The 27,312-nt window shown below is 47.1% G+C and overlaps 1 protein-coding gene and 1 pseudogene across 6 annotated transcripts in view; both read right to left on the minus strand.

Moving 5' to 3' along the window:
• The window catches only part of MTMR14 (myotubularin related protein 14), a 45,884-nt gene extending 20,695 nt beyond the window's left edge, over positions 1-25,189 (minus strand). For 2 of the 6 annotated variants that reach the window (XM_088027423.1, XM_028101823.2), the window contains exons 1-9: positions 24,911-25,189; positions 23,009-23,157; positions 17,475-17,583; positions 10,554-10,629; positions 10,193-10,253; positions 8,578-8,697; positions 7,428-7,501; positions 2,708-2,778; positions 2,020-2,094 (exon numbers count right to left, since the gene is read on the minus strand). In XM_088027423.1, coding sequence (XP_087883549.1) covers positions 2,020-2,094; positions 2,708-2,778; positions 7,428-7,501; positions 8,578-8,697; positions 10,193-10,253; positions 10,554-10,629; positions 17,475-17,583; positions 23,009-23,157; positions 24,911-25,066 — 891 coding nt within the window. In that variant the 5' untranslated portion in view covers positions 25,067-25,189. Of the gene's footprint in view, positions 1-2,019; positions 2,095-2,707; positions 2,779-7,427; positions 7,502-8,577; positions 8,701-10,192; positions 10,254-10,553; positions 10,630-17,474; positions 17,584-23,008; positions 23,158-24,910 lie in introns of those variants that run through there. The other 4 variants (XM_028101822.2, XM_028101825.2, XM_028101824.2 and 1 more) reach the window with 3 other exon arrangements.
• Positions 10,680-13,936, minus strand: LOC114207797 (large ribosomal subunit protein uL13 pseudogene; annotated as a pseudogene).
• Positions 25,190-27,312: the final 2,123 nt, after the last annotated feature.

Genomic DNA, 27,312 nt, shown 5'->3' on the forward strand with positions numbered 1-27,312 from the left:
TTCACTCCCTTGAGTTAACAGGCTAGCAGCCTACTTCTGAATTATCATCATTAAAATTGATCTGGCATTTCAGTTAAGAGGCCACTTTCATACCGTGATCATATCTGAACCTCCCCACAACTCTGAAATAGGTGTTGTCGTCACCACTTTTTGAGGAAAGTGAGGCCATTGCTCAAAACCACAAAGCCTTGACAGAAGGGCCGAGCAAGCTGGGGCCTAGATCCAGGGCCTTGATCTACTAAGCAGGACTCTTCCTCATATGCACAGGACTCCCTCCTAAAGAGACCTACATCCTATGCAGCATCAACACATTAAACCCCTATTTGCACCTTATTTGGTTAAGTCGTTCATCAGACCTAGTTTGTGCATAAGAAGAATGGTGCCAGAGGCGTGCCTGGGTGGTTCAGTTGGGTTGAGCGTCCAACTCCTGGTTTCAGCTCAGGTCATGATCTCAGGGTCATAGGATCGAGCCCTGTGTCATGCTCCAGGCTCAGTGGGGAGTCTGCCTGAGATTCTCTCTCCTCTCCCTCTTCCTCTGCCCCCGGTGTGCGCGTGCATATGCTTGCGTACTCTCTAAAATAAATAAATCTTAAAAAAAAAAAAAAAAACAGAATGGTGCCAGAAAGAAGAGTTAAGAGTGGCTGGAGGTAGGGCCCATTTGACACCTCTGCATACAACAAATTAAGAAGGAAACCTGCAAGTTTTGGAATCTCTGGGGACAAAGATCTGTCCACTCAATCTGTCTAGGTACTGCCTAGGACATGAGACCAGGGGATAGGGTTCCCCAACCCATTGCTTCTCCAGGCTTCTGCGGCACAACAAAAAACTGGCCTGCTCTTCTTCCTCACCTGCAGACAGAACACCTGCTACCACTCTAACTCATTCGGAGAGTTATGCAGTACCGACTTTGTAGTCAGGGGCTGGGTGTAAAAGATGAGCACAGCCTCTGCCTTTACAGACCCCTTACAGACCAGGACAACAAAGCTCAAGGTGATACGGGAGCACACAGCTGCCTAATCGGTGAGCCTGGCCTCTCTGCCAGAGAGAGACCTCAAGGCTAGATGGGAATTGTCCAGACCCAGGGACAAAAAAAGGGAAGGAAACAGGATGTTTCCTAGGGATGCACTGGCTTGGCTTCTCCGGCTCTAGGCTCCGTGCCAGTTTCTGTGCTGGGGATGCACAAGCTGGGGTTCCCCATCCTCCCGGAGCTCAGTCTACCAGAGATGGAGAAGCAGATCTCTACATCAGTGACTTCAGCTCAGTGGAAAATTCCATGGCAGATATGCCCAGGGTCAATGGGAATGCAGATAGAGGCATCCAAACTCTGGGGAGAGGGGAGAGGAGGTATGTCGGGGAAGTCTTCCTGGAGTGGACACGGGAGCCGAATCCTAAAGGCAGTGTGGCAGCCAGACAAGATGAGAAGACAAGGTGAGAAGTGGCATCCAGGCAGAAGGAACAGACGTGGGGAGAGCAAGGCTACTTGTCCTACTTGTCCTGGCTGAAGCAAGTGGCAAGGAAACTGCTGATGGCCTTCAGGTTTCTACAGTGGGCTAAACATGCTTACTGGATGAATCCATCCAGTAAGACTGGGGCCCTTTCCATGGGGAGAGGGGAGAGGAGAGAGGAGAACAATGGAAATAATTTTAAAGTTTCTATAATCAAACGAGGTCAGACAGCTCTGCACTTCCTCTGGCAGAACATGCATTTAAAAGGAAAATGAAAAAAAAGTCACTAAAGCCCAGAGCTGGAACAGCAGACTCCATGAGGTCCTCTGGAAACAGAAGCTGCTGGGGGATGTAAATCTTTGAGTGAGTCATGATCGGAAAGCTTTCATTTTCTGGGCCAAGAGCAAATCTGCAGAGAGCTAAATGGATAAGCAGCTCCTTCTGTGCTAGGCTGTGAGAGGTCAGAGGGCACGAGCCAGCCCTTCTGGTATCCGCATGAAGGACTTCTAGGGCAGGCACCGGGGACCCCCTCCATCCCTCCCTTATCCTGCCCTGCTCCAGTAAGGCCCCTCACCTGATACTGGCTCCAGTCAATGTTCAGAGAGCAAGTCAGGAAATCGGGGATGCTCAGTGGGGCATCGACGTAGTCCTGAGGGCAGAAAGACACTTGTGAGATGCAGGTGGCCACCAGGAGAAGCCATGATGACAGGGCGGGTCATGACCCTGAAGCTGTGGCTTCCACAGGCATGCAGGACATCCTTCCACAGTGCTTGCCTTCTCTGGGCCAGATGCCTGTGCTGCCCTAGGAGTGACAGTCTGAAAATCAAAGGGACCAGACATTGCTTGCAAGTGGAGTTTTTCAGTGGGCCATTCTAGTGTTCGCTGCTGCGACAGACAGGATGACTCTGCAGTCAGTGTCCAGCAGGCTCCCGGGGCCTGCTCCTCCTACTGAGAAAGGAACAGAATGCAGGTCCCACTTTTTATGCAGATGGAAGAGCAGAGAGAAAGGATATTTCCTATCTTGTCCCTGAAAAAAACCTTTGAAGAAAGGGATAAATTAAAGGGGGAGAGGAAGGCATATATGAGAATTCCAACATGTGCATAGAAAGAGGAGAGGGAAGGAAAATAAGGATACTCATCCATGGCAGAGAAGAGAAAGGAAAAGGTAGTTGTTTTCCCCAAAAAGACTGCAAGCTGTTCCCTGTGCTCTCCCTTTGCAAAGAAACGTTAAGACCCAAGTTGACGAATGTCACTGCTCATACCTGCTTCCAGTTAAAAATGAGCCCTTCGGCCATGTAATCTCGGTCCTTGTATTCCTTGAAAAACTCACAGCCTGCAAGAGAAGGGCAGAGTTAAGACATCACCCTTGCTAGCCCAGTTTCCCGAGATGCCCCTGAACGCTGAAGGACCCAGGTGGCCGCCATACTGGTGGGCCCATGTGAGACCACGGCTGACACCGGTGGGGACTGGCACGGGCAGGCAAGAGCTAGTGCTCCTTTGGTTTCCAGTTACAAGCCCTCCTGATGGGTACGGCCTGCCAGCACACCTCTTTGTTTCTGTCCCCAGCTGGGCTCAGCGGTTACTGGTCACTTCTCCCTGATTTCAGGTCCCTTTGTCCTACATGTCCCTGAAGTGCCAACAGCCAGCCAACAAAGCACGGTTTACGATCTGAGTGCCGACGGCACTTTCCTCGGCCACTCCCCTAGTTACCGAGGACCATTCTCCCTCCTGTCTAACACCAACCTCACATGCCTCCAGGGACATAGCAGAAAAGACCACAGACAGTGCCTGAAACATGACAGGTGCTCCAGAGACATGTCCGTCTCCAACAAACCTGGCTGAGAGGTCCTTTTCTGTCTCATTCTCTAGAAAAATTCTAAGAAACTCTGCCAGAGTAGGCCCTCAGGAATATAGAGAGGAACAGCGGAAAGGGCTTCAGCAACATTCTCGGCTTCAAATCTGAGCCTTTCACTTACCTCTGTGATTGCAAACAGGCGGTTTAACTTCTCTAAGCCTTGATTTTCTCATTTATAAAATGGTTGAAGATGAAATACTACATATAAAACACCTAGCAAGCACTGTACAGATGGCTTTTGAATGACAGCCATTGGTATTATGAATAATAATAGTGCTGGTTATACCATGCTGCTTCTGCAGGGAGGGCCCACAGGGGCTTTGGTCGCAGAGAATGAGACTTACTCATCTACCACAGCACAGGGAGCATTTTGGCTGCTGTGGCTTCAAGAGTGGGAGAAGGCATTTTGACGCAGTTTCCTGAAGTTATTCTCACTTCCTCGACCAGAACCAGTACAAACTTCAGAGGGCACATGCCTTTGACCACAGGTCCAAGCCTGGTGAGGTCCCCACCCAAAGGCAATAAAAGAGCTGTCGAAATTCTGTGGAGGTGGCCACAGGCCAAAAAAATTCACATGGAACCTCCCCAGCTACTCTTGGGCCAAGTTCCTGTGTGAGGCCACCCCAGGCAAGACTGGAAAGGTTCCTTCGGAGAGGAAGGTCTGGAGACGCAGCCCATGTCCTGTATCCCGGGCTTCCAAGCCACACACACTCCTGCACTCTAATCCCTCAGGCCTCACTGCTGATCAAGAAGTCAGGAAACCATCCTCAGCTCTAATGCTCCAGTCTAAGGTGCCTCACTGGCAGAAAGAAGAAATATAAATATCAGACAGGGGCCCCGGGCTTATGAGCCCAGGTTTAGTAAAGCCACCAATTATCTCTCAGAGCTCCTTCGAAGGACCAGTTTCCCCAAACTTGACCTGCTCAAATCAACACTGCAGGCTGTGGCCTGAGCTCCGGCCAGCCTGTGATGCAGAGGCAATTTCTTGAGAGAATTGGACAGAATTAAAAGAGATTCAGTACCCAGGGCAATGCCTGACATTCATTACCTAAACAGACTCCTAAACCCACTGAAAGACAAGAGAGATGAGACCAAAAGCAGGGGTGAGAACAGCCATTCACTCAAGAAGAAAACCAATCAGACCTGTGTAGCTGAATCTTCAGCTATTTTCGTGTGTTGAAGGAAGTGCTCCCAAGAACACTTCTCCAGGTCAAGGGCCAGTCCAAATCCAAGTCCATCTAACAGAGCTAGAACTGAGAGCATCAGAGTTCCCATCTGGCCTCACAGTCATCAGAGGACTCAGCTGAGATGCATGAACAGCTACAAAGCACAGTTCATGACTGGCCTTTCAGTAATGGTTAACTGTTTCTTTTCCTTGGGAAGAAGTAATCCAGGCTTGTAAAGAAATTGTAAAGAACATAAGCAGAGCAGGTAAAGTGCCTCTCCCGTCCCCTTACCTGGATGTGTGATGGCATCTCCCCCACCTCTGGCCTTATGGTTTCTATTGATTTGGAGTCTACTAATTTCCCTCCCACCAAGACACACACACAACTATCAGATGTAGTACACGGATACCTTGGGAAGAAGAGGGAAAAAAATTCACAGGTTGTAGCGTCTTAACCATTTTGGCTATTTCCTGCTCGCCCTTTTGTGAAAGCATTTTTTCCCTTACATTGTTGACACTGTACTAATACAATTTTGTGTCCTGCTTAGCATCTTAAGCATCTTTCCATATCAAAAATTCTAAGCATTTTTCTATGACTATGTAATCATCATTCTAATGAAAATGCTTCTCGTGTTCTGCTAGTATAAACAGACATCACAATGAACATCCTCAACTCCGAGTTAGCTGCATTATGGCCTGCTGAATAACGGGGTCAAAGGGTGTTAAGATTTGGGGAGTCCTGTAGCAAGTTGTCACACTACAGCAGAAAGGGTGCGGTGCTACAGTTCTGGAGAAGTAGTATGCAAACTTCCAGCAAAACTGTTTTTTCTAAAAAAAAAAAAAGCAGGAGGGGAAGAATGAAGGGGGGGAAATCAGAGGGGGAGACGAACCATGAGAGACTGTGGACTCTGAGAAACAAACTGAGGGTTCTCGAGGGGAGAGGGGTGGGGGGATGGGTTAGCCTGGTGATGGGTATTAAAGAGGGCACGTTCTGTGTGGAGCACTGGGTGTTATATGCAAACAATGAATCATGGAACACTACATCCAAAACTAATGATGTAATGTATGGTGATTAACATGCCAGAATAAAATAAAAAAACGATTTTTTCCAAACCAAACTCTACTTAAAACCTAAACATAAACAACAAAGAAAGTGACGCGTGGTTCCTCACACAGCACAGACTCTTCCTGTTCAGCAGAATACGTTGGTCTGTGGACCCCCAAAACATCTGGGAGTTGGGAGCTGGGTCTGAAAATTGGCTTTAGAGCTATCTAACTGCTCCAGCACAGACACTCTGCGTAGGACACTTCTGTCACAATGTGGCTCAAGCCCACAGCATCACCATCATGGTTTGCATCTGCCCCCAGCAGCTTTCAGGGAAGAGAAATTTCCCTGAGCCTGTCCTCCCTGTGTACCCATCATTTAGTCTGCTGTTTACTGAACACCTGTTAGGGGTAGATCTGGCACTTTACCTTGAGATAAGCCCCATTATCTTCATTTTATGGAGGATGAAGCCAATGTGAGGCGGGGTTGAGGTGCTTATTCAAAGACACACAGAACTATAGGGCTGGGACTCGCGCCCTGCTCTACGTAGCACTAACCGCTAAGCTGGCAGAGAAGAGTGAAGAGAGACTCCAGGGGAGGCCATTGTGGGAAGAGTGCCAGGCCATCAAGGGTTGTGGTTTGAATACCACCAGCTCACACTGGGGAGGATACCCTCTCCTGCCAGTCACTAGATAAACTTGTAGTTCTAATGAGAAGACCTGCTGTACAGCAAACCTGTTGTCCCTGGCCTGCTCTTGCTATTGGCCATGTGGCTCCAACGTGAGGAGACAAGGTCCAGCACAGGACCGAAGGCGGATGCTGATGCTGAGAAGCAGAAGAGAGGTTTCAAGGAGAAAGAGAAGACTTCCTGCTGTCTGTTGACAAAGTCTTGGCTGACATTAGGGCTCTCTGACGGCCCTTGCTGAATAAGCAGGTAATGATCAGAAAGTTTCAATGTTACCAACCGGACATAGCTTTACTATCCAGTACATTCAATACTGCCCTGGCCATAGGTCTCATACGTACCTGGGCACCAGAGACAAGTGCAGCTAGCTCTGTGTACGCCAAAGTGTTTTACAACATGGTGAGGCCACCCATGGTGTACAACTGGGGACACAGCAATTATGTTCTTCATCACCAGGAGGGCCTCACCTAGGGCAATTTCCATAAATAACCTGATCACCCCAAGACAGACATTCAAAGGTTCAAATCCACAAAGGCCGGCGCAGCATGATTAGTTGCTGACACAGAGTAGTGGTAATGTTGTTTTATGCTGAAACAGTGTTTTACCTGCTCAGAGCACCTTCACAAACATGATCTCATCTAAGCTTCACAACAAACCTTGAGTTAAGCCTTTCGAAGTTCCAAATGACACCTGAGAAAAGCTGAGGCTTGGAGAGGTGAAGTAACTCGCTCAGGGCTGTAGTAGTAGTACCTGAGCCAGGAGTCAATCCCTGGACCCTGAATGGAAAGTGCCTTCCAGGACAGTGTCCTACCCTAAGTGTGAGAGCTTAAGACTGAGACCCACAGTGTCCTATGCTGATCAACATAGGATCCTCCGGGCAGGGGGGATGGGAGGTGGGGGAGAGGAGGCATGGCGGTGCGCCTGGGTGGCTCAGTCGGTTAAACATCTGACTCCTGGTTTCAGCTCAGGTCAGGATCTCAGGCTCATGAGACTGAGCACCATGTTGGGCTCAGTGCTCAGCAGGGAGTCTGCAGAGTTTCCCCTCTCTCCTTCTCTTTCTCTCTCAAATAAAGAAATAAATCTTTAAAACAAGACAAACACAAAACCTAAGATCATCCGGGAAAGCTCTAGAGCACCTATGTACCTCAGTATAGAAGCCTGCAGATGGCCTCCGAGAGCACCCAGTCCTAGGAAACCTGTCTCTTGACTAGACACTGAAAAGAGCTCCCTACCTGGATACGGGATGGAGAGGAGAGTGAAGTCGGCATAGCGCTGGGCTTTGTCCACCTTCTCGGAGGAGGTTACACTACAAGACAGGACACAATGTGTTATGGCATCACAACACATATGCACCATTCCCCAATGAGTATTACATCAATGTAAAATGAACCTCTTGCTAAAGAAACTACTCTTCAGATTTAGGAATGATTCCCTTCAGCAGTGCTGACCTTGAACAATTAAGAAATGTAACTTCTCTGCCCCCTACTCTAACTTATCAAGCAAGAGAGGTTACTCTCCAATTCTGCAGCATCCAAAAGCGCAACAACCTCCCCGCTGAGTCCCACAAATGAAGGCAGCACGACCACCCTGACCCAGAGGGTGGAATGAGATGAGAACAAGTAACTGAGACACTGTCCAAAGGCGGCTTCTGGGGGACTCTAGCCTCTCCTGTCTTCTCCAATATTCACTGAGGACACTCCTCAACAGGGCGGACAAATGGCATCTGAAAGGGAAAGACTTTGGACATTCTGATGGAAGAAGGGAGAAGGGAATATTCAGGTGTCTGTGCACAGCTGAGCCGTAAGGCCTCAGTACGTCTTATTTTCTAAGACAACCTCCGCATAAGTAAAAGTCAGTATTATGAAAAAATAAAACATTTTTTTGGGGGGGGAATTCTACAATCTCATCACCTCAACCCAACTTCCATTATTTTCAAATTTTGCCTTATCAAATTTCAAGATTTGGTCCATATGTGAAGTAAAAATTGGGCATATACACTGATTTTTGTTGTTGTTGTTCCACTTAGAAAGAGACTCTAACCTACCAGAGATGGTGCAGAACTTGGGAGCCAAGGGACAAACCTTCAAGAGCTTCTAAGAGAAGAAGGCAGCAGAGCGCAGGTTAGAGACTCGTGGCCCCTCAGTTATTACCTGCATGACCTTGAGCAAGTTACTTAACCTCTCTGTGCTTTAGTTTCTCACTTGCAAAAGGGGCATAGTAGAACCTGCCTTGCAAGAATGTTTGAAGATACAGCTAGAAGATGTACAGCAAGCCCTCAGCATGAGGCCTGGCATATAGTGAGCCCTTAGTAACTGCTACATACCATCACCGACCTGAAAAGCGGTGAACATATCACCAATGCAGGAGGTGGCCTGTACTTACTTCATGCCAAACTTCACCTTCTTGTTCTCCACCATCAGGTCGCAGATGTATTTGACTGACAGGTACCGAAGCAGCTTGATGTCATAGCCTCTGACCTTATCAAAAAGATGTGTGTCGGAACTTCTGAAACAAAGAGCCGGAGGGAGAAGTTGTACTGCACACTCATTCAGAGAAGTCTGGGGGGTAGGGAGCATGTTCAAGGAAGTATAGATGTCACTGGCAAGAATTTGTTTCCCTTCTCCATTCGATGGAAGGAGGGCCGAGACAGGACAACTGGCTTCAGGGAAGGTGACTTTCTAAGAGATTACCCTGCTCTGTGGAACATATTTCAAAGAGGAGCAATTTGCAGCCAAGAACTGGGAAAGGGCTTTTTGGCCCTGCTTGGCATTAAGCCAAAAGACTCAAGATAATCTCTTGAGTTCTAAAAAGCAGCAAGCTGGTGGCTGATAGAGTCTCTGAGCTTCCATGAGTTTGTCTCCCTCCAGCCCTTTTCCCATTTATGACCATTTTTAGCCATATGATTTGCTCATAATGTAACAGAGTGAAATGCTTGTTGGAGATGGACTTTTTAGAGCTCTTTTATCACCTGATTGTGAAATTCTACCAAGTGAATTCCCTCTTCTTAGCAGGTCTAAGCAGCAAGGAGATAAAATTTTTCCTAATCCCTCAGGCTGTCTTTTGATCGGTCATACAGATAAAGACAAAAGTAGAATGAGGACAGTCACCATTAATTTTTTAATGCCCACTGCTTTGCTGTCCACAGCAGTGTCCTCGCCAAGAACAGTGTATGCTATGGAAGACAGCCTGGCTGAGGCAGAGGTCGTCTGATCTCAGGGGGAGAGCCAAACATTCTTGAGCACAAGCCAGGGTTGCTGCTCTCAGAACTAACAGGCAGAACTGGGCATAGTGAGATGCCTTTTCATGCACCAAACCATGATTTTGGGCAGCTGATCTTACTAGGGTGCTCGTGTGCATTCCAGAGATGCCTGACACCAGTTAAAGACTTCCCACGGGTACAGGCCATGCATGCAAAGGAGCTTTTCCAAAATATCTTAGGGTGTCATTTTCTAAAAACATTTGGAAAGGAGGTAGAAGAGCATGAACCAACCCATTTCCTCCCTTTAAGGGGGCCTAAAATAATTCTTTGTATCAAGCTCTATTATGGCATTGATGACAACTTGATGAACTGTGTAACTTCTAGTCTCTGGGTCTCCCACATGGGGACTGTAGCCCCTGCCCTGTGCCTTGGTACCAGATGTGCTGTGACACCTGGCAGGCTGGCTGTCAGCACCCTGGTCACACCCTGGAAACCACGGGGCTTGAACACACACACGTGTCTGAGCCCTGTCTCAGACCTGTAGACCCTGGGGCTGAGATATTGCCCAGGAGGGAGACAGACTGCTCAGACAGCTGATAAAATCAGCTCTGGTGAGAAGCTATGGGATGGACCTGAATGACCCTATTTCAGGGGCATGGACTTAGCCGTGGAAGGAAAGGAGCCAAAGCACTCACCTGGACCAGTGATGAACATACACCATCGGTATGAAAATGCCCACCACTGGTCAGATACCCCATCCCCAATACAAGCCCAGATCCATAACAATCTGGCACTGACCGAAGAGCGCAGTCCTCCTCGGTGATGTCCTCTGAATCTGCCCAGGCATCATCTGCACCCCCTGCCAGAGAAACCTGTCAGCACCAAGGCTGTTGCACAGGGCTCCACCCAGGGCCTTCCTGACCAGGCTCCTCCCACCCCACTCCGACACCACCCCCAAGGACAGCCCTCATGTCTTTCGGCATCAGATATCCCCTGTGCCTGGCAGGCTTCTTTACCCCAGCATCTCCTTGAGTGAAGGGAAGGCCCCTGGTCTCCACCCAGATTGCTCATACTCTCTACCTATGCCACTGTGGTGTGGGTGGCTATCCTCTACATCTGGGCTCTTGTTCTTAGTCAGAGGAGGTAGCTCAGTATTCACCTGAGAAAATATAGTTGTAGCCAGTGCGTCCATATAGCTCCCCCCATCCAGCCAGGGTAGCCGACCTGCAAATGTGCTGGGAGAGAAACAACATTTTCAGATGCTTTTCTAGGTTTTTTGTTCTTGTTTTTCCCAGCTTTATTGAGATATAATTGACATACAATACTGTGTAAGTTTAAGGTTTACAATATGCTGATTTGATATACTTATAGATTGTAAAATCATTATCACCATCGAGTCAGCTAACAGCTCTATCATGTCACACAATTACCATTTCTTTTATGTGGTGAAAACATTTAAGACCATCTCTCTTTGCAACTTTCAAGCATATAATACAACATTAACAACTATAATCACTCTGCTGTACATTTAGATCCGCAAGTTTGTACACTCTGGCCAACGGTCAAGATGATTTTCTCAAGTGTGCACAGTTGAAGGAATGCCTAGGACTCCGCAGTCTTCCAGGCCCAGCTTCTGGGTCCAGGAGCACTCCCCAAAGTCTTATCAGCACCCAGGCCACAGCAGTCAATCTGAAGAATGCCTAGAATTTTTAATCTACGTCCTGGCAAGGGAGCAGCTCTCCCAAACAAGAGGCACCAGAGTGCTACTAAGAGTAATGGACAGATTTAGGGGCTGTCACACGTGCATGTGTGTAAGATTCAATGTTATGGTCTATGTATGTGTGCTGGGCGTGGCGCTGAAACATTTACACCACCTTCTCACTGAATTTTCAGTGAGCCCATGAGGAGACGTGGCAGGGTGCATGCACTGTCGCTGCTTCATAAAAGGCGCGGGAAGGTGAAGTGATACGGAAGGTCATGCAAGGAGGGGTAAGCTGGGATTTGATCTAGACCTACCCACCTCCAAAGCCTGTGTGCTTATCATCACTTAGAACTGTTTAGCATGGGGGGCGGGGAGCAACCTCTGAAGCAGGTGGGTCAATTAAGGGAGAAACGTTTCGGTGGTTTGGTTTGGTTTTTTTTAAATTACATCTCTCTCTTCCTTACCAAGGAAATGTAGTAGCTATAACTGCTTACCTTTTTTTTTTTTTACTCTTTTCCTCATTACTTAAAAATCACTTTGAGAGCTAGAATCCTAGAAACCAAGCAACTGGACTGAACTTCAAAATCCAATTTTAAGGCTGTATCTTTAATTAAACCGTGATGGGATCCGGTTGGGTTGGGGACATGGGAGATAGGTGGTAATGGGTAAGCCAACTAACCCAGAGTTTAGCTAAAGGCTAGGGGTGGCAGTGAGGTGGCTAGGAGTTTATATTAGAGGACAGCTGCATGACAGAGAGGGGTGACGTTCATTTCTGAATAGGTCACACAGACTGGCAAGGTAAAGCAGGTCCCCGCAAGACTGCAAAATACTGCCTGAGGGCTTCTTTTTCTTCTCTACCTATTAGATAATAGGAGAGACAAGGTTTTGTTGCTACAGGAAAGGTGTGTGGGTGGGCATCACCAGGTCACCTTCCAGCTCTCTTGAGGTAGTGGAGGCCTGCAGGAGGGGGCAGGTAATAGAAAAGCAACCTGGATACAACCTAAGGCAGGGTGTGGTATTTTTTCAGGGCTGAGGACAAGAGGAGATTCGTGGGAAGGTTGTCCGGGCAGTCTGTGATGAAGCACATGAGCGGGGATTCCTGCCGGCCTGAGGAGGATACACTCTGGTGGGGGCTGCTTAATCTTCTCTGGGTCCAAAAGCATTTTGAAAATCTGATGAAAATGATCAACTATCCCCAGAAAAAAAATGTATGCACCACAGTTAACTTACATTTTAGAGGTTCCTGGACTCTCCCAAATCCATCCATGGACCTACCTCTAGCCCCCATTAAGAGATGCTCTAAGGGGACCACCCCAGTAATGGGGAGTAGGGAAGTGGAAAACTGTAGTAGCCAAGTGTCAATCCCCAGGGTTAGCACCTAAGAAACTCTCACGTTAAGTGGGGAGGTCTGATTCCTCGGAGCAAGAAAATAGGGGGCATTCAGCTTGTTTTGAGGGCTTCCCTCCCACAGAAATAAACAGCCAATTTTACTGGGCCCAGACCGGGGGTCCGTGGGTCTTGAAGACTTCTGAGTATTTGTCATTTTTCTTCTCCAGGTTCTTTTCAGCCTGTTTCTGTAGCCTCATGAGCAGCTTTTTCTTCAAGTAATGGATCTCGGCCTTCTCCTTCCTCTTGTCCTCCAGGGTTGGCTGCTACTGTCTGGTACTTCCAGCCAACCTCATGAGCCAGGCACCCAAGGTAAGCAAACTTTTGTGTAGGCTTCAGACACAACCTTGGGAGCAGCGAGTACACCACCTGCTTTTTCTTGTCATAGGGTGGCAGGAACCCTTGAGGCAGTCAGGGCAGCCTGGCCCTGCTGGGTCGAGGGGGCAGCGGGCCTCGCACCGTCCGCCAAAAGATGCAGCTGGGCACTCAGAAGTGGCAGGGGCCACAGGATGGGTTGGTGTGCATCCGCTTGCAGAGAAAGGCCAGCTACTTCAACTTGTTTCTGTAAAATTGCCAGGAATGTTGATGCCCTCACAGCGCACGACTCCAAGCCTAGCCGCACCCAGCCGGCCACAATGGCTGCCCGGCAGCCCAGGAGATAGCCTCTGCCATCGAGCACCAGGCCCTGCCCCTCTGCCATCTTCGGCAGCCGCCTGGGAAAGCTTCTTTGAGTTTGACTGGCATGTTACCATCCCCACCCTTCCCCCATCATCTAAGTTGCTAATACCAAATCTCACTTTTCTTTGCATTTTTGTTGTTGTTGTTGTTGAATCTTTTCAGAGCAGAGACACACACTGTCTTTGGCGCTTGAGTTTTGAGACTGTTTCTTGAACTCTTTTCTAGGTCCAGACACCTCTTTCTGTCCCAGTTCTCTCATATCCCTTAGATCTATCTGTCCTTGCCTTTTGGTAAGTCAGGCAGCGAGACGCGGGCCCAGAGGACTCAGCAGATTGAAAAGAACGGGCAAGTTGGCTAACTCCCCAAGTGAGGCACTATCCTCCTCTGAAGGAAGGTCCTCAGGCTGTACCTGGTGGAAGCGGTACTGGACTGCAGACTCTATCTCCTGAGCCCTGTTCCTCAGCCTCATGGCTCCAAACCATAACCTTATCACTTCTGCACTTTAAGCTTAGCTCTTGACTGAGAAAGCAGGATGCACTGTGAATGCTCTCCATTTATCTAATTGTGAGAGGCCTCTAATTCCACATGAAGAGTATCGCTCTGTAGGATTTGCTCATCTACTAACCAACTCTGACACACAGATAAAAGTGGCAGACCTTTACTCCCCATCTCTTAAGGGAGGAAACGAAGAGAAAGATGACTTGTCAAATTCAAGTGTTAGGGAAGAAAATGGCATAGGGAGAATACCTTACCCTTGAATGCTTGAACTGAGTTTTTTTTTTTTAAAGATTTTATTTATTTTTTTTTAAGCTTTTATTTATTTATTTGACAGAGAGAGAGACAGCGAGAGAGTGAACACAAGCAGGGGGAGTGGGAGAGGGAGAAGTAGGCTTCCCGCCGAGCAGGGAGCCCGAGGCGGGGCTCGATCCCAGGACCCTGAGATCATGACCTGAGCCGAAGGCAGACGCTTAACGACTGAGCCACCAAGGCGCCCCGAACTGAGTTTTTAAAAATTTTTGGATAATATATTTTATTTAACCCAATTATAGTCCAAATATTATGTCAACATATAGCCACTTTAAAAATCATTAATATTTTACATTTTTTGTACTAAATCTTTAAAATTCGATCTGTATTTTACTAGAATGCTTTACTTTTAGCCTTGTTTTTTTTACTAATAAATTTTTTTTTTTAATTTAGGTAATCTCTATGCCCAACGTGGGGCTCCAGCTCATGACTCTGAAGTCAAGAATCGCATGGGGTACTGACTAAGCCAGCCAGGTGCCCCTTTACTTTTAGCATTTAAAGGGGAAAATAGTCCTGACCCCAAATACGGTTGTGTTTCACAAAAAAATTCCATGTTGTTTCAGCTATAAATTAACTGCAATAACATCAAACACTTTGTTCCTCAGTTGCACTAGCCACACTGAACTGAGTTTTGAAGGAAGCAAGCACTTCCTAACACACCTGCCTTCCCCAACCTAGCAGAGGTATTGCCTCTGAAGTATTAGTAATAAACACTGCCACTACCGCCCTAGCTACCAAGCGCCTGCCGTGTGCCACACATCTGAGGAGGAGGTCCTCATTTCACAAGAGAACATGCTCTCCTACCTTTCCTACTCCCCCGCTCGGTTGTCCGTTCACTTGTCTGCCACTCACTGCGCTCACGAGGACGAGGGCCACCTTATTCATCTCTGTCGCCCAGACACTAGCAGAGGGCCCACTACTGCTTTATCCAACAGGAGCTCAGCCTCCACGCCTAGGCCAGGGGGTACTTCGCTAGGTGCTGGGAGGGCAACAGTGAGACAAGGCCCCTGTCCTCAAAGGGATTACGGCAGAGAGGAAATGACAGACATTCAAACACGCAATTAGAATGAAGCCCATGTAGGGAGATAGGGAGGTAAAAAGTGACTGTGTCAGAGGAAGCCAAAAGGTATGAAAGGTATCTCACTGCCTGGACAAGAAGGTGTAAAAAGAAAGCAGGATTAATGGCAAAGACTCCTCAGAATAATCCTTCTAACTCCCCAGTCTTCCTCTGAAATCAGGGGGCTTAGGGCTCTTTTTCACAGGCCTGCCTAGTCTGTAAGCGCAAACAATCTGCCATTTAGCAACCCCACTTGTTCAGCTGTTCAGTGTGGCACTTCTCAAACACATTCAGGAAAGTTCCTTCCTCGTGATGTACAGACAAAACAGTGAGAAACATCTCACTACAGGTCTCTCTGCTACAAGACGTCTCAGAGCCTTTGTTATATCAATGTACATGTACCAATGGACTTTATGAATGTGGAGCCTGTGGTCAGGCCAACTCAGGTATGCAGAATTTCTCATTCACGGACAAAGGGAATGCTTTTCACAAGCGTATCCTTAAACTACTGTTCTTTGGCAAACACTGGTTTGAGTATTACCTATGTAATTTCTAGTGACAAGCACGATGCTCCATAGAGCAGTGGTCTTTAAACTGGAGTTCCAATAACTTGCAGGAACCCGACAGCTTCCCAAAGGGGGAGGGGGACAAAAAGCTGTAAGATGATCAACTTCAGGAACTTCCATATCAGCTTTTCCATACAATTGACCTCTCCAAGCAAGCCTTCATTCAAGTCCCCTTTCCTAACTCCCCCCCCCCACATTTGCCCTTCTCCCATTTTACGAAAAGGCAGGCACAAAGGGGCCCAAACAAGCCTCATATCTCGCCTCCTCACTGCCCAGGCACTCGACCACCCACACTGAGTAACCGCAGCTGGATTCTGCAAGCCACATGCTCATGTATCTGCCAACTGAAGAGAGAGACTGCATCTGCTCCCTTCTCCTCCTCCAGGCTCTCTCTACTTTCATCTGCTCCTCCCAGACTAATCCCCCCGAAAAAGCTACTTTCCTCCTATATTTCTGCTCAAAAATCACACTGCTCTCCTGGCAAATGCAAGCACCTTGGTCAGCATTCAGCCTCCTGCAATCAATCCCTTCCACCCTCTGACCTGGCACGCACCTTCCCCAACCAGCCAGGGAAGTGCCCTGGCCCCTCTGGTTCCTATCTCCATGCCTTTCCCCATGTTGCACCACCTGCTAGGAGCACCCTCCCATCTGTGTGCCAGCTAGCATTCTGTTTTTCCTCCAGTGCTCTCAAGCCACGGCCTGCTCACTTAATGAGGCCACCCGTGAGTCACTCCACACCACTGTCCAAGCTTCTCTTACACCACACTGGAGGACCCTCAATTTCAGTGTGGTAGCCTGAGGGAACTCCAGGTTCACTTCAAATCCCAGCTCTTTTGGTAAACTTGGCAAAGTTACTTAATGACTTCGTTTTATCTGCAAAATGGGAACATCAATTACATCAAAGGATTATTAAAAGATAGGTAAATGAGACCACACTGGGGAGCCAAGTTAACGAACGTCACTAGAGTATAAGCTCCATGAGGGTAACGGTTTTTGTCTACACACTGATGTATCTTAAGGCCTGAAACCTAATATACATTCAGTAAACAGTAAATTATAGGATTGAAACAACGAACAAACAACAATGTATTAACTTACCTGATCTAATCTAGTCCACAAACCTTTGATGTAGGCATGATTATTATCCCCATTTTATAGAGGAGGACACTGAGGCCTTGTATAGGCAGGAAGTAACAGGGCCAGGATCTGAACCTAGGCAATCTGGCTCCAGAACACAGGGTGGGGTGGGATGCCTGGGTGGCTCAGTTAGCTAAGCATGTGCTTTAGCTCAGGTCATGATCCCAGGGTCCTGGGATTGAGTCCCACATTGGGCTCCCTGCTCAGCAGGAGGCCTGCCTCTCCCTCTGCCTGCCGCTCCCCCTGCTTGTGCTTGCTCTCTCTCTCTCTCTGACAAATAAATAAATAAATAATCTTAAAAAAAAAAAAAAAGCACAGGGTGGGGTACTCTTGGTGTGACTATCCCTTCCCTACATAGACTCCCTTGGAAGGTGGTATAAGAATTAGATTGTTGCTGGGGCACCTGGGTGGCTCAGTTGTTAAGCATCTGCCTTTGGCTCAGGTCACTATGATCCCAGGGTCCCGGGATCGAGCCCTGCGTTGGGCTCCCTGCTCAGCAGGAGGCCTGCTTCTCCCTCTCCCACTCCCCCTGCTTGTGTTCCCTCTCTCGCTGTCTCTGTGTCAAATAAATAAAATCTTTAAAAAGAAAAAAAGAATCGGTCTGTTTCTCTGGCCTGCGTTGCACAGCACCAGGTACCCAGTAATCACCCAACATTTGGCTGGCAAATGCTGAGAACAAGTCGACCATGCACTTTGCATTCAGCCAGTTACCCCAGAACAGGGTCTAAGGGAATGGTGTATTCTTACCTTGCCCTTGAACAGGATCACTGGACAGACAAACCGCCCTCTGCACCTGGCCGTCTTGCTACGGTTGACAAGGTCTTGCAACTTGCTCACTTGCACAGTGCTCTGAAACCTAAGGCACAGGCAAGAGTCAGGTCAGGCTGGCTTCTAAATGGGCATTGTGTGTGTGTGTGTGTGTGTGTGTATGTGTGTTCACAAAGACCCCATGTGAAGTCTACAGATGTGTGCGTGAATACTCATTTGAAATTTAGTAAATGCTTTAATCCCTAAATTCTAGATCATGGATATGTTAAGCTTTTCAGGAAGAGAAAAAAAATGCTGTATTATAGGTAATAAAATTTAAGTCATCCTGATTTTAGAATCCTTAAAATGAAAAAACAAGTGAGCTACTTTGAAGACATGGTACATAAAATACAGAAATATACATGGCCAACTGGATGCTGATTACGTCCGGGGTGTACCTTTTTTGACTACCAGAGTAAGACACCAGTTGTCCCGGGGACCCTATGGAAATCACAGGGCCATTTTTGTGATCTTTCAGGGGGTAGGCTAAGAAGGTTCGTATTTCACATGGTGATAAGCTTCTGGTATTTCATCAACATTCCAACTGTCTTTTAACAGTCCAAACAGCAAACAGGGCAGGGAATGCTGGAGCAAAGGAGGTAAAAAAGCAGCTATTTGTGGCATGGAGAAATACAGTAGTTATTGCATTGGGTTTGGTAAGGAGACTTCCAGAACATCAGAGAGTCAGGTTTAGAGATGAGCTCCAGCAAGTCAAAGCCATAATCAAATCAGTAGACCCTAAAAACAAGGTCTCTTCTTATAGACTCACCTACCAATCCAAATCAGCCAGGCAGAGCTTCTGGTTGCACAAGAAAGGAGAGGCAGGAAAGTTAAAAGAGTGGGACACCATGTAGATTAAATGAGTAGAAGGGAGGGAAGACGCTCATGTTCCCTCCTTATAAGGTTGAGCTTCCAGGTCAAGTCCTAGAGGGCATTTAATTTCTTCTATATCCTAATCCTTCTGGGCATCCAGGTGTTCTTGCACAGCAAATGCACACAAATAACTCTTTCCAAATGAGTAAGTTCAACTCCTACACATCTGTGGTTAACTTTTTAAGTCTATCTGGATGCTGGTGGGATTAAGAGTCTTCTAAAAATACTGCTAATTCTTAGTAGTCTTCATAGGTATATTCGCAAGCCACAGTTACTAACTACTATCAAGTGGGGATCTGAAACTGAAGTTAAAAAGAGGGGTTCAAATAAAAACCTGGACCAGTTTAATGATCTTGGAAAGAGAACAAGGGGGCGAAAGAATAGAACTTACACTTCCCATGGTGTGTTTTTCTGTAAGGTCTGATTTAAGATGTTACTTTTGTAGTCATTTTTTTTTCTTTTTTGGAGTCAGCAAGAATGGCAAACTTGAAGAGGCTGGGGTGCTTCTTCAAGGTGCCTACAGGGTGGCACTGGCCACCCAGCCATGCCCTAGAAAGTCCATGGCTCACTGAAAACCAAGTTCTGCCACTTCCCCTCACTCAGTTTCTCTATGAAATAAAAAGGCACCTCAGGGGGCGCCTAGGTGGCTCAGTTGGTTAAGCGGCTGCCTTTGGCTCAGATCATGATCCCAGGGTCCTGGGATGGAGCCCCACATCGGGTTCCCTGCTCAGCGGGGAGCCTGCTTCTCCCTCTCCCTCTGCCTCCCTCTCTGCCTACTTGTGCTCTCTATCTCTCTGTCAAATAAATAAATAAATAAAATAAAAAAAAAGGCACCTTAGTACAAAATAATCTCCTAATTCAACTCAGATGCCAGGAGAATATGAAACAGCACATACAATACTGTCCATAGTAGTCTTCCTCTTGCCTTTTGGTGGCCCCAGGCCATTTTCACAGAACTGATCAGCACCATCTATTACAACAGGATCTCACTTAGTCACACTAGCAGCTCCCTCCAAGTTCTAAATGCCTTCAAACTGTGATTCTCCCAGGTTGAGAGCTTCCATTCGGCAAACTCCATAAAACCAAGATGGAAAACATGCCAGTATTTCCCTCTTAGGGGCTGTGGGCAGTCTTTTAATGTAGAAGTGGCATACTTTTTCTGGTCAGGCTAGGTGGTGATTTGTTTTGCTAGTTCCCCTACTCAAAGAACCAATTCAGCTTCCATTCTCATAGTTCCTGCTTTTATTTTTATTATCTCTTGGCCTTAAGATCTTTTTCTTACGGTGCTAAGCACTGAGCTACGTCTGGCACATGATACTCAGATTTGAATGAATAAACGCAGGCTTGTGTATTTACGTTTGTCTTGTGGGACTGAGCTATTAACCTGTGGAATCTGATGCTATCTCTGTGTAGATAGCGTCAGAATTGAGCTGAATCGTAGGACGCCCAGCTCGTGTCCAAGAACTGATGGTGTGGGGGACCCCTCAGTCCCTCCCGTGTTGGAATTAGGTACAGAACTTAACCACTATCCCCCAGTGCCTCATCTGTACTTCCCATAATTCTGGTTCTTGTTACACAGTCATTGCTTCTTTATTGGTCTGTGTTACCCAAAAGACCTAAGGGCAGGGACTTTATCTGGTAGGACTTCCAACTGGATCCTTGGGGACTGCCATATGGCAGCAGCTCAATGAACACTTGTTGACAAACACATGTCTTGGCTGTTCAGAGATCCCTATCCAGACTTCTATTCCCAGATGATGGGCTAAACTGGGGAGGTGGATTAACAGAACTAAACCACTTCCTAAATCCAGTTCTACCCTGTGTAATGTGGTCTAATTACTGTCCTATTAACACCAAAGCCAGGTATGTAAAGAAGCAAAAAGTTTGGGGCGCCTGGGTGGCTCAGTTGTTAAGCATCTGCCTTCGGCTCAGGTCACGGTCCCAGGGTTCTGGGATCGAGCCCCACATCAGGCTCCCTGCTTTGCGGGAAGCCTGTACTCCCTCTCCCACTCCCCCTGCTTGTGTTCCCTCTCACTTGTCTCTCTCTGTCAAATAAATAAACAAAATCTTAAAAAAATAAAAAGAAGCAAAAAGTTCTGTTTCTTCCCACCTAAACATGCATATACTCCTTTCTCTTCAACTGAAAGGCACTGCCCACTCAGAGTTACTTCAAGGCCTTACAAGAAGTAAAAAGTAAAAACAAAGTTCAGTAACTCCTCTAGGGTGACGAACACACCACCGTGGCCCTGGCCTAGAAGGTGCGGCCCTGCTGGTGGAAGAACTGTGGTGATGACAGAAAGAAAAGGCAGAGAGACCCATGGAGCAGAGTGAGGAAAGACCCGGATTTTAAACCCACCCTGCTTACTACTTCTGTGGTCTTCGGGAAAGCCAAGTTACTTTCCTGGGTTGTCACTTTCTCTCCGGGACAATGGAAGTGATACCATCTACTTCACTGGGTAGTTGCAAGGCTTGAGGGAGCTAGTGCGTGAAACTCTAACACCTGGCAAACATTAGGCCCTCGGCAAACGTTCATTTCCCCTTCTTTAAGGGCTCGACTGCCATCAGCACTGCGCTGGTTTCCTTCCAGGAAAAGCTGCTGTGGGGCAACCAAGACAGAGTTCCTTAATGTACTTCTACTGCAGGGTGGGGTGGCATCACCTGGGAGCTTGTGAGAAAATGCAGAAGCTCGGGCCCCACTCCAGACTACTGAGTCAGATTTTGTGTTGTCACTAAAAGTGCAGGTGATTCGCTCACAGTCTAGCTGAAGCAGCACCATCTTGACTAAAGCTTAGCTTAATAGCAGAATGCCATTGGGGCACCAAGATAAAACCATCAGCCAGCACTGAAGAGGGTGGAGGGGAGGGCAAGGGCAAGGAAAAAAAGATCTTGTTCAGAAACTGTAGCTAAGGGCTTTTAGATGTTGAGTCTACCTAACTAATTCTGGAAGAAGTTAAGAAGAGATAGAAACCATAATATAATGGAGCCTTAACAAAACCCAAATCTTTAGGGTCAGAGATCCCTGGAGTTCTTAAGTTATATGACTGAGGATATGATATAATTTCTATGATCTACATACAATTTGTTTTCCTAATACCTTCCTTTTTCTCAGTGAACCCCACCACAACCTCATGAGATGGCACACTTAAGAGAAATTACATTTTACAGATAAGGAATCTAAGGCTTAGTCCTTAGACTCCTCTCACCTGGTTATTCCTCTGCTGCAAAGCATTCTCTGGCTCCCTGTGGCCTCTAGCAGTGTTCCTGAGGCTATACAGTATATTAAGACTCATCTAGAGAGCTCTCAAAGAATGCAGATTCTGGAAATTCTGATTCAGGGACCCTAAAATCTGTGATTTTAATGAGTGCTCAGGGGATACTAGCACAATAAAACCACTAACACCCACAAGTCCACACTCTTTGCCCATATGATCGAGACCATATATAAATTGGTCTTTTAGGACATGTCAGGTCTGCTACTCATCTTTCCAGTTCCCACTGAAGAGGACCTCTACCACGGGCTCTTCCTAAACACACACACTCCAGGCAGAATTAACCATTCTCCCTGGTTTGTCTGCAGTAGCACTTCCTAAATCTTAATGTGTATATGAATCACTAGGGCATCGTGTTAGGCTGTGATTTTGATTCAGTGGCTCTGGAGCCAGAGATTCAGAGTCTCTAGCAGGTTCCTGATGGGCACACTTCAATAGTGAGGGCCTGCTGCACTCATCATAACATCGCATCTACAGGGCCATGCTTTCACAGATACTGTGGACAACAGCTCCTGGATTCTCTTAAAATCAGCAGCAAGCACGGAGACTAGGGGAACAAACTGAAATCAACATAAAGCATTTCCTGGAGCCTCCATGCTGTCATGATTTATTAGAGTCAAACAAGTGCCACCATTTACTGGCGACCTTTGGTTGTATCCTGTGCTGGGTGCTTTATATATGCTCGTGTATGACCTGTTTTTACCCAGAGAAAGCACTCGGGCCTTGGTAGGCCCTCAATAAATGGTAGCTCTTACTTCTAGTTCTTACAATAAACATGCCAGGCTTGTAATAGCCCCATTTATCATCTGGGATTGCACTAGCCACTTTTCTAAACAGACAGAAACTTACCAATGAGAAAACCAAGAGACAAAGGAGATTACATAATTTGCCCAAGTAACTTACACAGCCAGCACGTAAACTCAAAGCAGTCTGACCCCAGACCTCAGGCTCTTAAGCCCTATAAATGGTTAAGTGCTCTTAAGAATGTCAACAACACAGCACAGCTCCCACCCCATTCTCTTAAAAAAGGACACTAAGGTTCAGAATGGTGAGGTGTGATGTAAGCTGTCTTAGGTTAGTGGGCCCTAGGGTGGAGGAGAAACAAAAGTCCAGGATTGTGACTTCCAACTGCTCATTCTATGCCATGCTACTTTGTCAAATCTAACTTACCAAATCCTGAAAGGAACAAAGAGTCCGATAAGGTTTCATACCTGGGGAAAGTGAGTCTACCCTACCCCGCCCAGTTCCCCGCCCAGTTGCAGACTTCCTGACTCTGGAGATGAGCTGTCGGAGCCTCCCCAGACAGGCACACTCTAGTTACATGATGCTCACGTGTCTTTCTCCTTCTCAGAACTTTCATACTCCAGGAACACGATGTGCTGGGGGTAGTGGCCACAGATATCCCCATTCACATTTTGGATCACACTGTAACAGTAGTCTCGGCCAAACAGCTCCAGACATCTCTTCTCAATGCGCTCAACCTGCACAGAGGAGGAGACCTGAGCATAAAGAAGATTCTGGGATTCTGAGTATGAGAATTAGGCAGCTCGGGACCTGCAGAGGTCACTGGGAATGACATGTGCCTCTGTGATTATTATTCAATGCCAGGAAGAGACACTTTGCTGGGACACAGGCCCTAGATGTATACTTCATTAACCTATATGTGGTTATGTTTTGGGAGGTCTCTGAACCCCTTAATGTTGCAGCGAAACTGTTAAGCATTTGAAGGAAAGGGCTACAATTTTCATTAGATTTTCAAGGTGGTCCACAATCCATAAAATATTAAGAACTCTTGCTCTAGGTTACTTTAACATTAATCCATTATCTTCCCCTGGCTCCAGATTACTCCCCATTCTCTAGCCACAGACAAGTACCTAGACACTCTAGTTAGTGTAATGAGTAAAAGCTACAGACAAGGCTGTCTCCCCACACTCTATTTATTTATCAAATAAAAGGATGAGCTCCCCTTAAAATTGCTCTTACTTAGTTCAGTTCAGGGAAAGGTCCACTAGAAAAAAGGCATAAGACGTGTAATTATCTTGAGAAGTCTACAAGAGATCAGGAAGCCTGGAGAGGCTTTAAGGCCAGCTGCAGTGAAAGTCAGGTTAACTTAAGACAACCCTAATCTTTAGAGGTGTAAGATGGAAGAGGGGCTCAGCAAACCACTGACCCTCCACAGCCACTCAAAAGACCAATGGGAAAACTCATAGTGGCTTAAACTAGGAATTCTCAAATTTTAAGATGCATGAGTATCATTAAGAAGCCTATTAAAAAATGCAAATTCCAGGTTCCCACCTTCAGAAATTCTGACTCAGTAGAACTGGATGGGATCAAGGAACCTTATTTTTAACAAGGATCCCAGACAATGCTCAAACAGGTGGTCCTCAGGCTAAGCTCTGAAAACCACTTGGTTGTTTGGAGAGTGGGAAATCCCATCATTACTTAAGTCTTCCCTAGGCTACTCCAGAGAGTAGCAGGATGCCAACTGCAGTATGTTCCAGCAAGTAATACCCCTGGAGCCAAACCAGAGTTTCATGGCCCAGAATGGAACAGAATCCCACTGGAAAGCCTGATGCTAAACCTGCCAAAAGCACATGGGGAATAAGAGCTAGGAGGATCCGCAAGATTCCCAGTTGACTGCCAAACAGTGCCTAGGATGGGAATGGCCTTACCAGGCTGGATACCTTCCAGGTCTGGCAATAAGGAGACTGAAGGGAATCCCAAGGGTAGAAAAAAGGAACTGAAACTTACTTTTTAAAGGAATAGAGGGAGTGTGGGCTGTTTTCCTATCTGTAGGGGAAGGAAAAGGATGGGCCTAAAGTTACGCTAAGGCTTTAAAGGAAGCAACACATTCGGCCCATGTCTTGGTTCCATTCTGACCTCTGACTTGGAGCAATCCTCTATACTTTTTTGTATCATCTCAACCTGAGGCTTTTGTACCCACACCTGATGCACAGGAAGAATCCTCCTCAGCTTTCCCTCTCTAATGTCTGAACATGGTCCCTCAGCTCTGATCCCTGACCTCCAAACGCCTTGTCTCAAACCAAAGGACGTCCTTCCTTGGCTTCTTCTGACCCCAGTTCTTCCTTTTTCGGTTTTTGAACCCGACCCTTACCCTCCGGGTCCAGACCCTGGGAACTTCCCTCTCTTTCCTCTGACCCCTGACCTCCGCTTTCCTCTGTAACTTTTCAAGCCAAGGAGTTCTCTTTGTGCTCATTACACCTCCAAACTCACCTTAGAGCCGCCCGTCCCGCTGCAGTCCTTGGCCCGGTACTGAGTCCGGGAGAACTCCTCCAGCAGCTCCCCAAGCCCCGGCTCCTGCGGCGGCGGGTTGCCCGAAGAAGCCGACGGCCCCCCCGAGGCGGCGGCGGCGGCCCTAGCACCCGCCATGGCCCAGCCCCGCGTCCCCTTCAGCACCCGGCGTCCCCCTCAGCGCGCCTCAGCCCTGCCCATGGCACCTGGAGGCACCAACTCCGAGTCCGGAACCTCCGGAAAAGCCTCAGCAGGCGCCTTCCCTTTCCACTTCCGGCCCCGCCCCACCCTGCCGGATGTTTACTTCGGCCCTGACCAATCGGAGCCCGGGACTCGCGCCCTGCCCCCGTGATTACCGACCCACCCCAAATGTGGAGCGATCCAAAAGGTCTAGGGAGAGGGAGCGGGGCTACTCGCAGATAACTCTTGCTCCGCCCCTCGGGGTTTCCCCTGGGGAAGCCGGGCTAAACCATTGGGGCTGCGGGAGGGGTGTTAGTGCGGGAACTAGGAGGAAGGAACTATGGGAAATAACCGGAGGAAGAGTGGAATAAACCATTACAGAGAGAGGAGGAAGGAATGCTTGGAGGCAACTAATTAGTGTTGGCAATCATAGTAGTAATAGTAAAAATAAAACAGCGTTTCATAAGGCACTTTTTTTTACACTACTCCTCACAACGTCCCTATGATTATAATGCTCCTATAGTCAACCCGTGTTATCAAAGAAGGAAAGGGAAGTCATAACTATGTTGAAATTCTGTGATTGAAAAGCACCATTATTTTTCTGTTAATGGAACATTTCAAACATTCACAGAAGTGGAGAGAATAGTATAATGACCCCCCTCATATATCCATTAGTCCATTTTAACAATAATAAACATATGCCAATCTATCTTGTTTAATCAGTCTTTACCCCAGCCAGTAGAATAATTTTAAAGCAAATCTCATTATTTCATCTGTGAATATTTCAGCATTTATCTCTAACAGATTAGTAGTGTTACAAAATGATTTTTTTAAAGACAATTTAGGTGTGTTAAAAGAAATTCAAGGAAATTTGGCTTTAATCAACTGTTCATGAACCCAGCAGCATCCAAGGTAGCAAATAGAAAGGACCTCCGGGGAACTGTAAAAAAAAATGGAAGGATTTCATAGTCAGAAGGTAGGACAAGGAAGTTAAAAGACTGGCTCATTCATCAGTTTACCTTTCCTTAGGGGCAGACAGGGGGTCTTATTAAAGTGCAGATTACCTCACTAGTGCTGATCAGTAAATTCCTGAATAATTGGGTTTAAAATTACACTCCTGGGAGAGGCTGAAACTGCAACTAGGTTAGGTTTTAAGTCTTGATGGTGCTTAGCAAAATTGACTCCATTTGGGGCCTATTGTTTCTTTTTAACAGGTGATAAAAACAAACTTTATTTAATACCTCCTGAAGCAGGCAGTCTGGTCCCAAGGGTCCAGAGAACTGCAAAATGGGGCAGGAGACAGGAAGCTTTTATAGGATAAAGAATAAGGGACGAGGAAGAGAAAAAAATCGAAAATGAATAAGGAACAAGGAAGTAAGTATAGAGCCCAGAGTTGGCTGGTAGCCCGGGCATAGGGATGCAAGAGCACCAGACTCTGGGGGCGGTCCCAGACCGATTAGGTTCCCCCGCTTAATGCTGACAAAACCCAAAGGCAGAGCAACAAGTGGTAGTGAAACAAGAGAATTTATTTCAGTGAGGCCAACACAAGGAATAGAGCCGACTAGCACCTCAAAGACTCCAAAATGCCAAAAAATACTTTCAGTTTTATATAAGGAAAATGTGGGACGAAGGTCATTGGGTACCTAAGGCAGTAAAGGTGTGGTCAGTCATTGTCATGGGTGAGGTCTGGCTGGCTAGGGCAGTCCTTACTGCTTGAGGAGATAGTTTTGGTTCCCACCACCTGATACTTTGCCAGCAAGATCTTTTGCTTGAAAGTTAAGAAATAAGCTGGAAGGAAGAACTTAATCAATTCGAAAGTTTGAAGTCACAATGAAGATAGTTGAAGTCCTCTTTCAGGCTTGGTGTTTGGGGGTTGGCTGACTAAAGCTACTGTGTTTCTGGTCAAGCAGAGCATTTACAAGTTATCTGAGTTTCAGTTTGTTAACCTGATAGTCAGGAATGGCTCTATCTTGGGACTAAAAATTTATTTCACCCATTCCCCTTTTTGATCATTCTCTTGAATGGTTCGATTTTTTAAAAAAAATCAGTATTGGGGGCGCCTGGGTGGCTCAGTCATTAGCGTCTGCCTTCAGCTCAGGTCATGATCTCAGGGTCCTGGGATAGAGCCCCACATCAGGCTCCCTGCTCAGTGGGGAGTCTGCTTCTCCCTCTCCCACTCCCCCTGCTGGTGTTCCCTCTCGCTG

The sequence above is a fragment of the Eumetopias jubatus genome, unplaced genomic scaffold (genome assembly GCF_037043125.1).
Source record: "Eumetopias jubatus isolate StellerSeaLion01/CBP00866 unplaced genomic scaffold, mEumJub1_p1.0 scaffold_1, whole genome shotgun sequence".
Taxonomy (NCBI): Eukaryota; Metazoa; Chordata; class Mammalia; order Carnivora; family Otariidae; genus Eumetopias; species Eumetopias jubatus.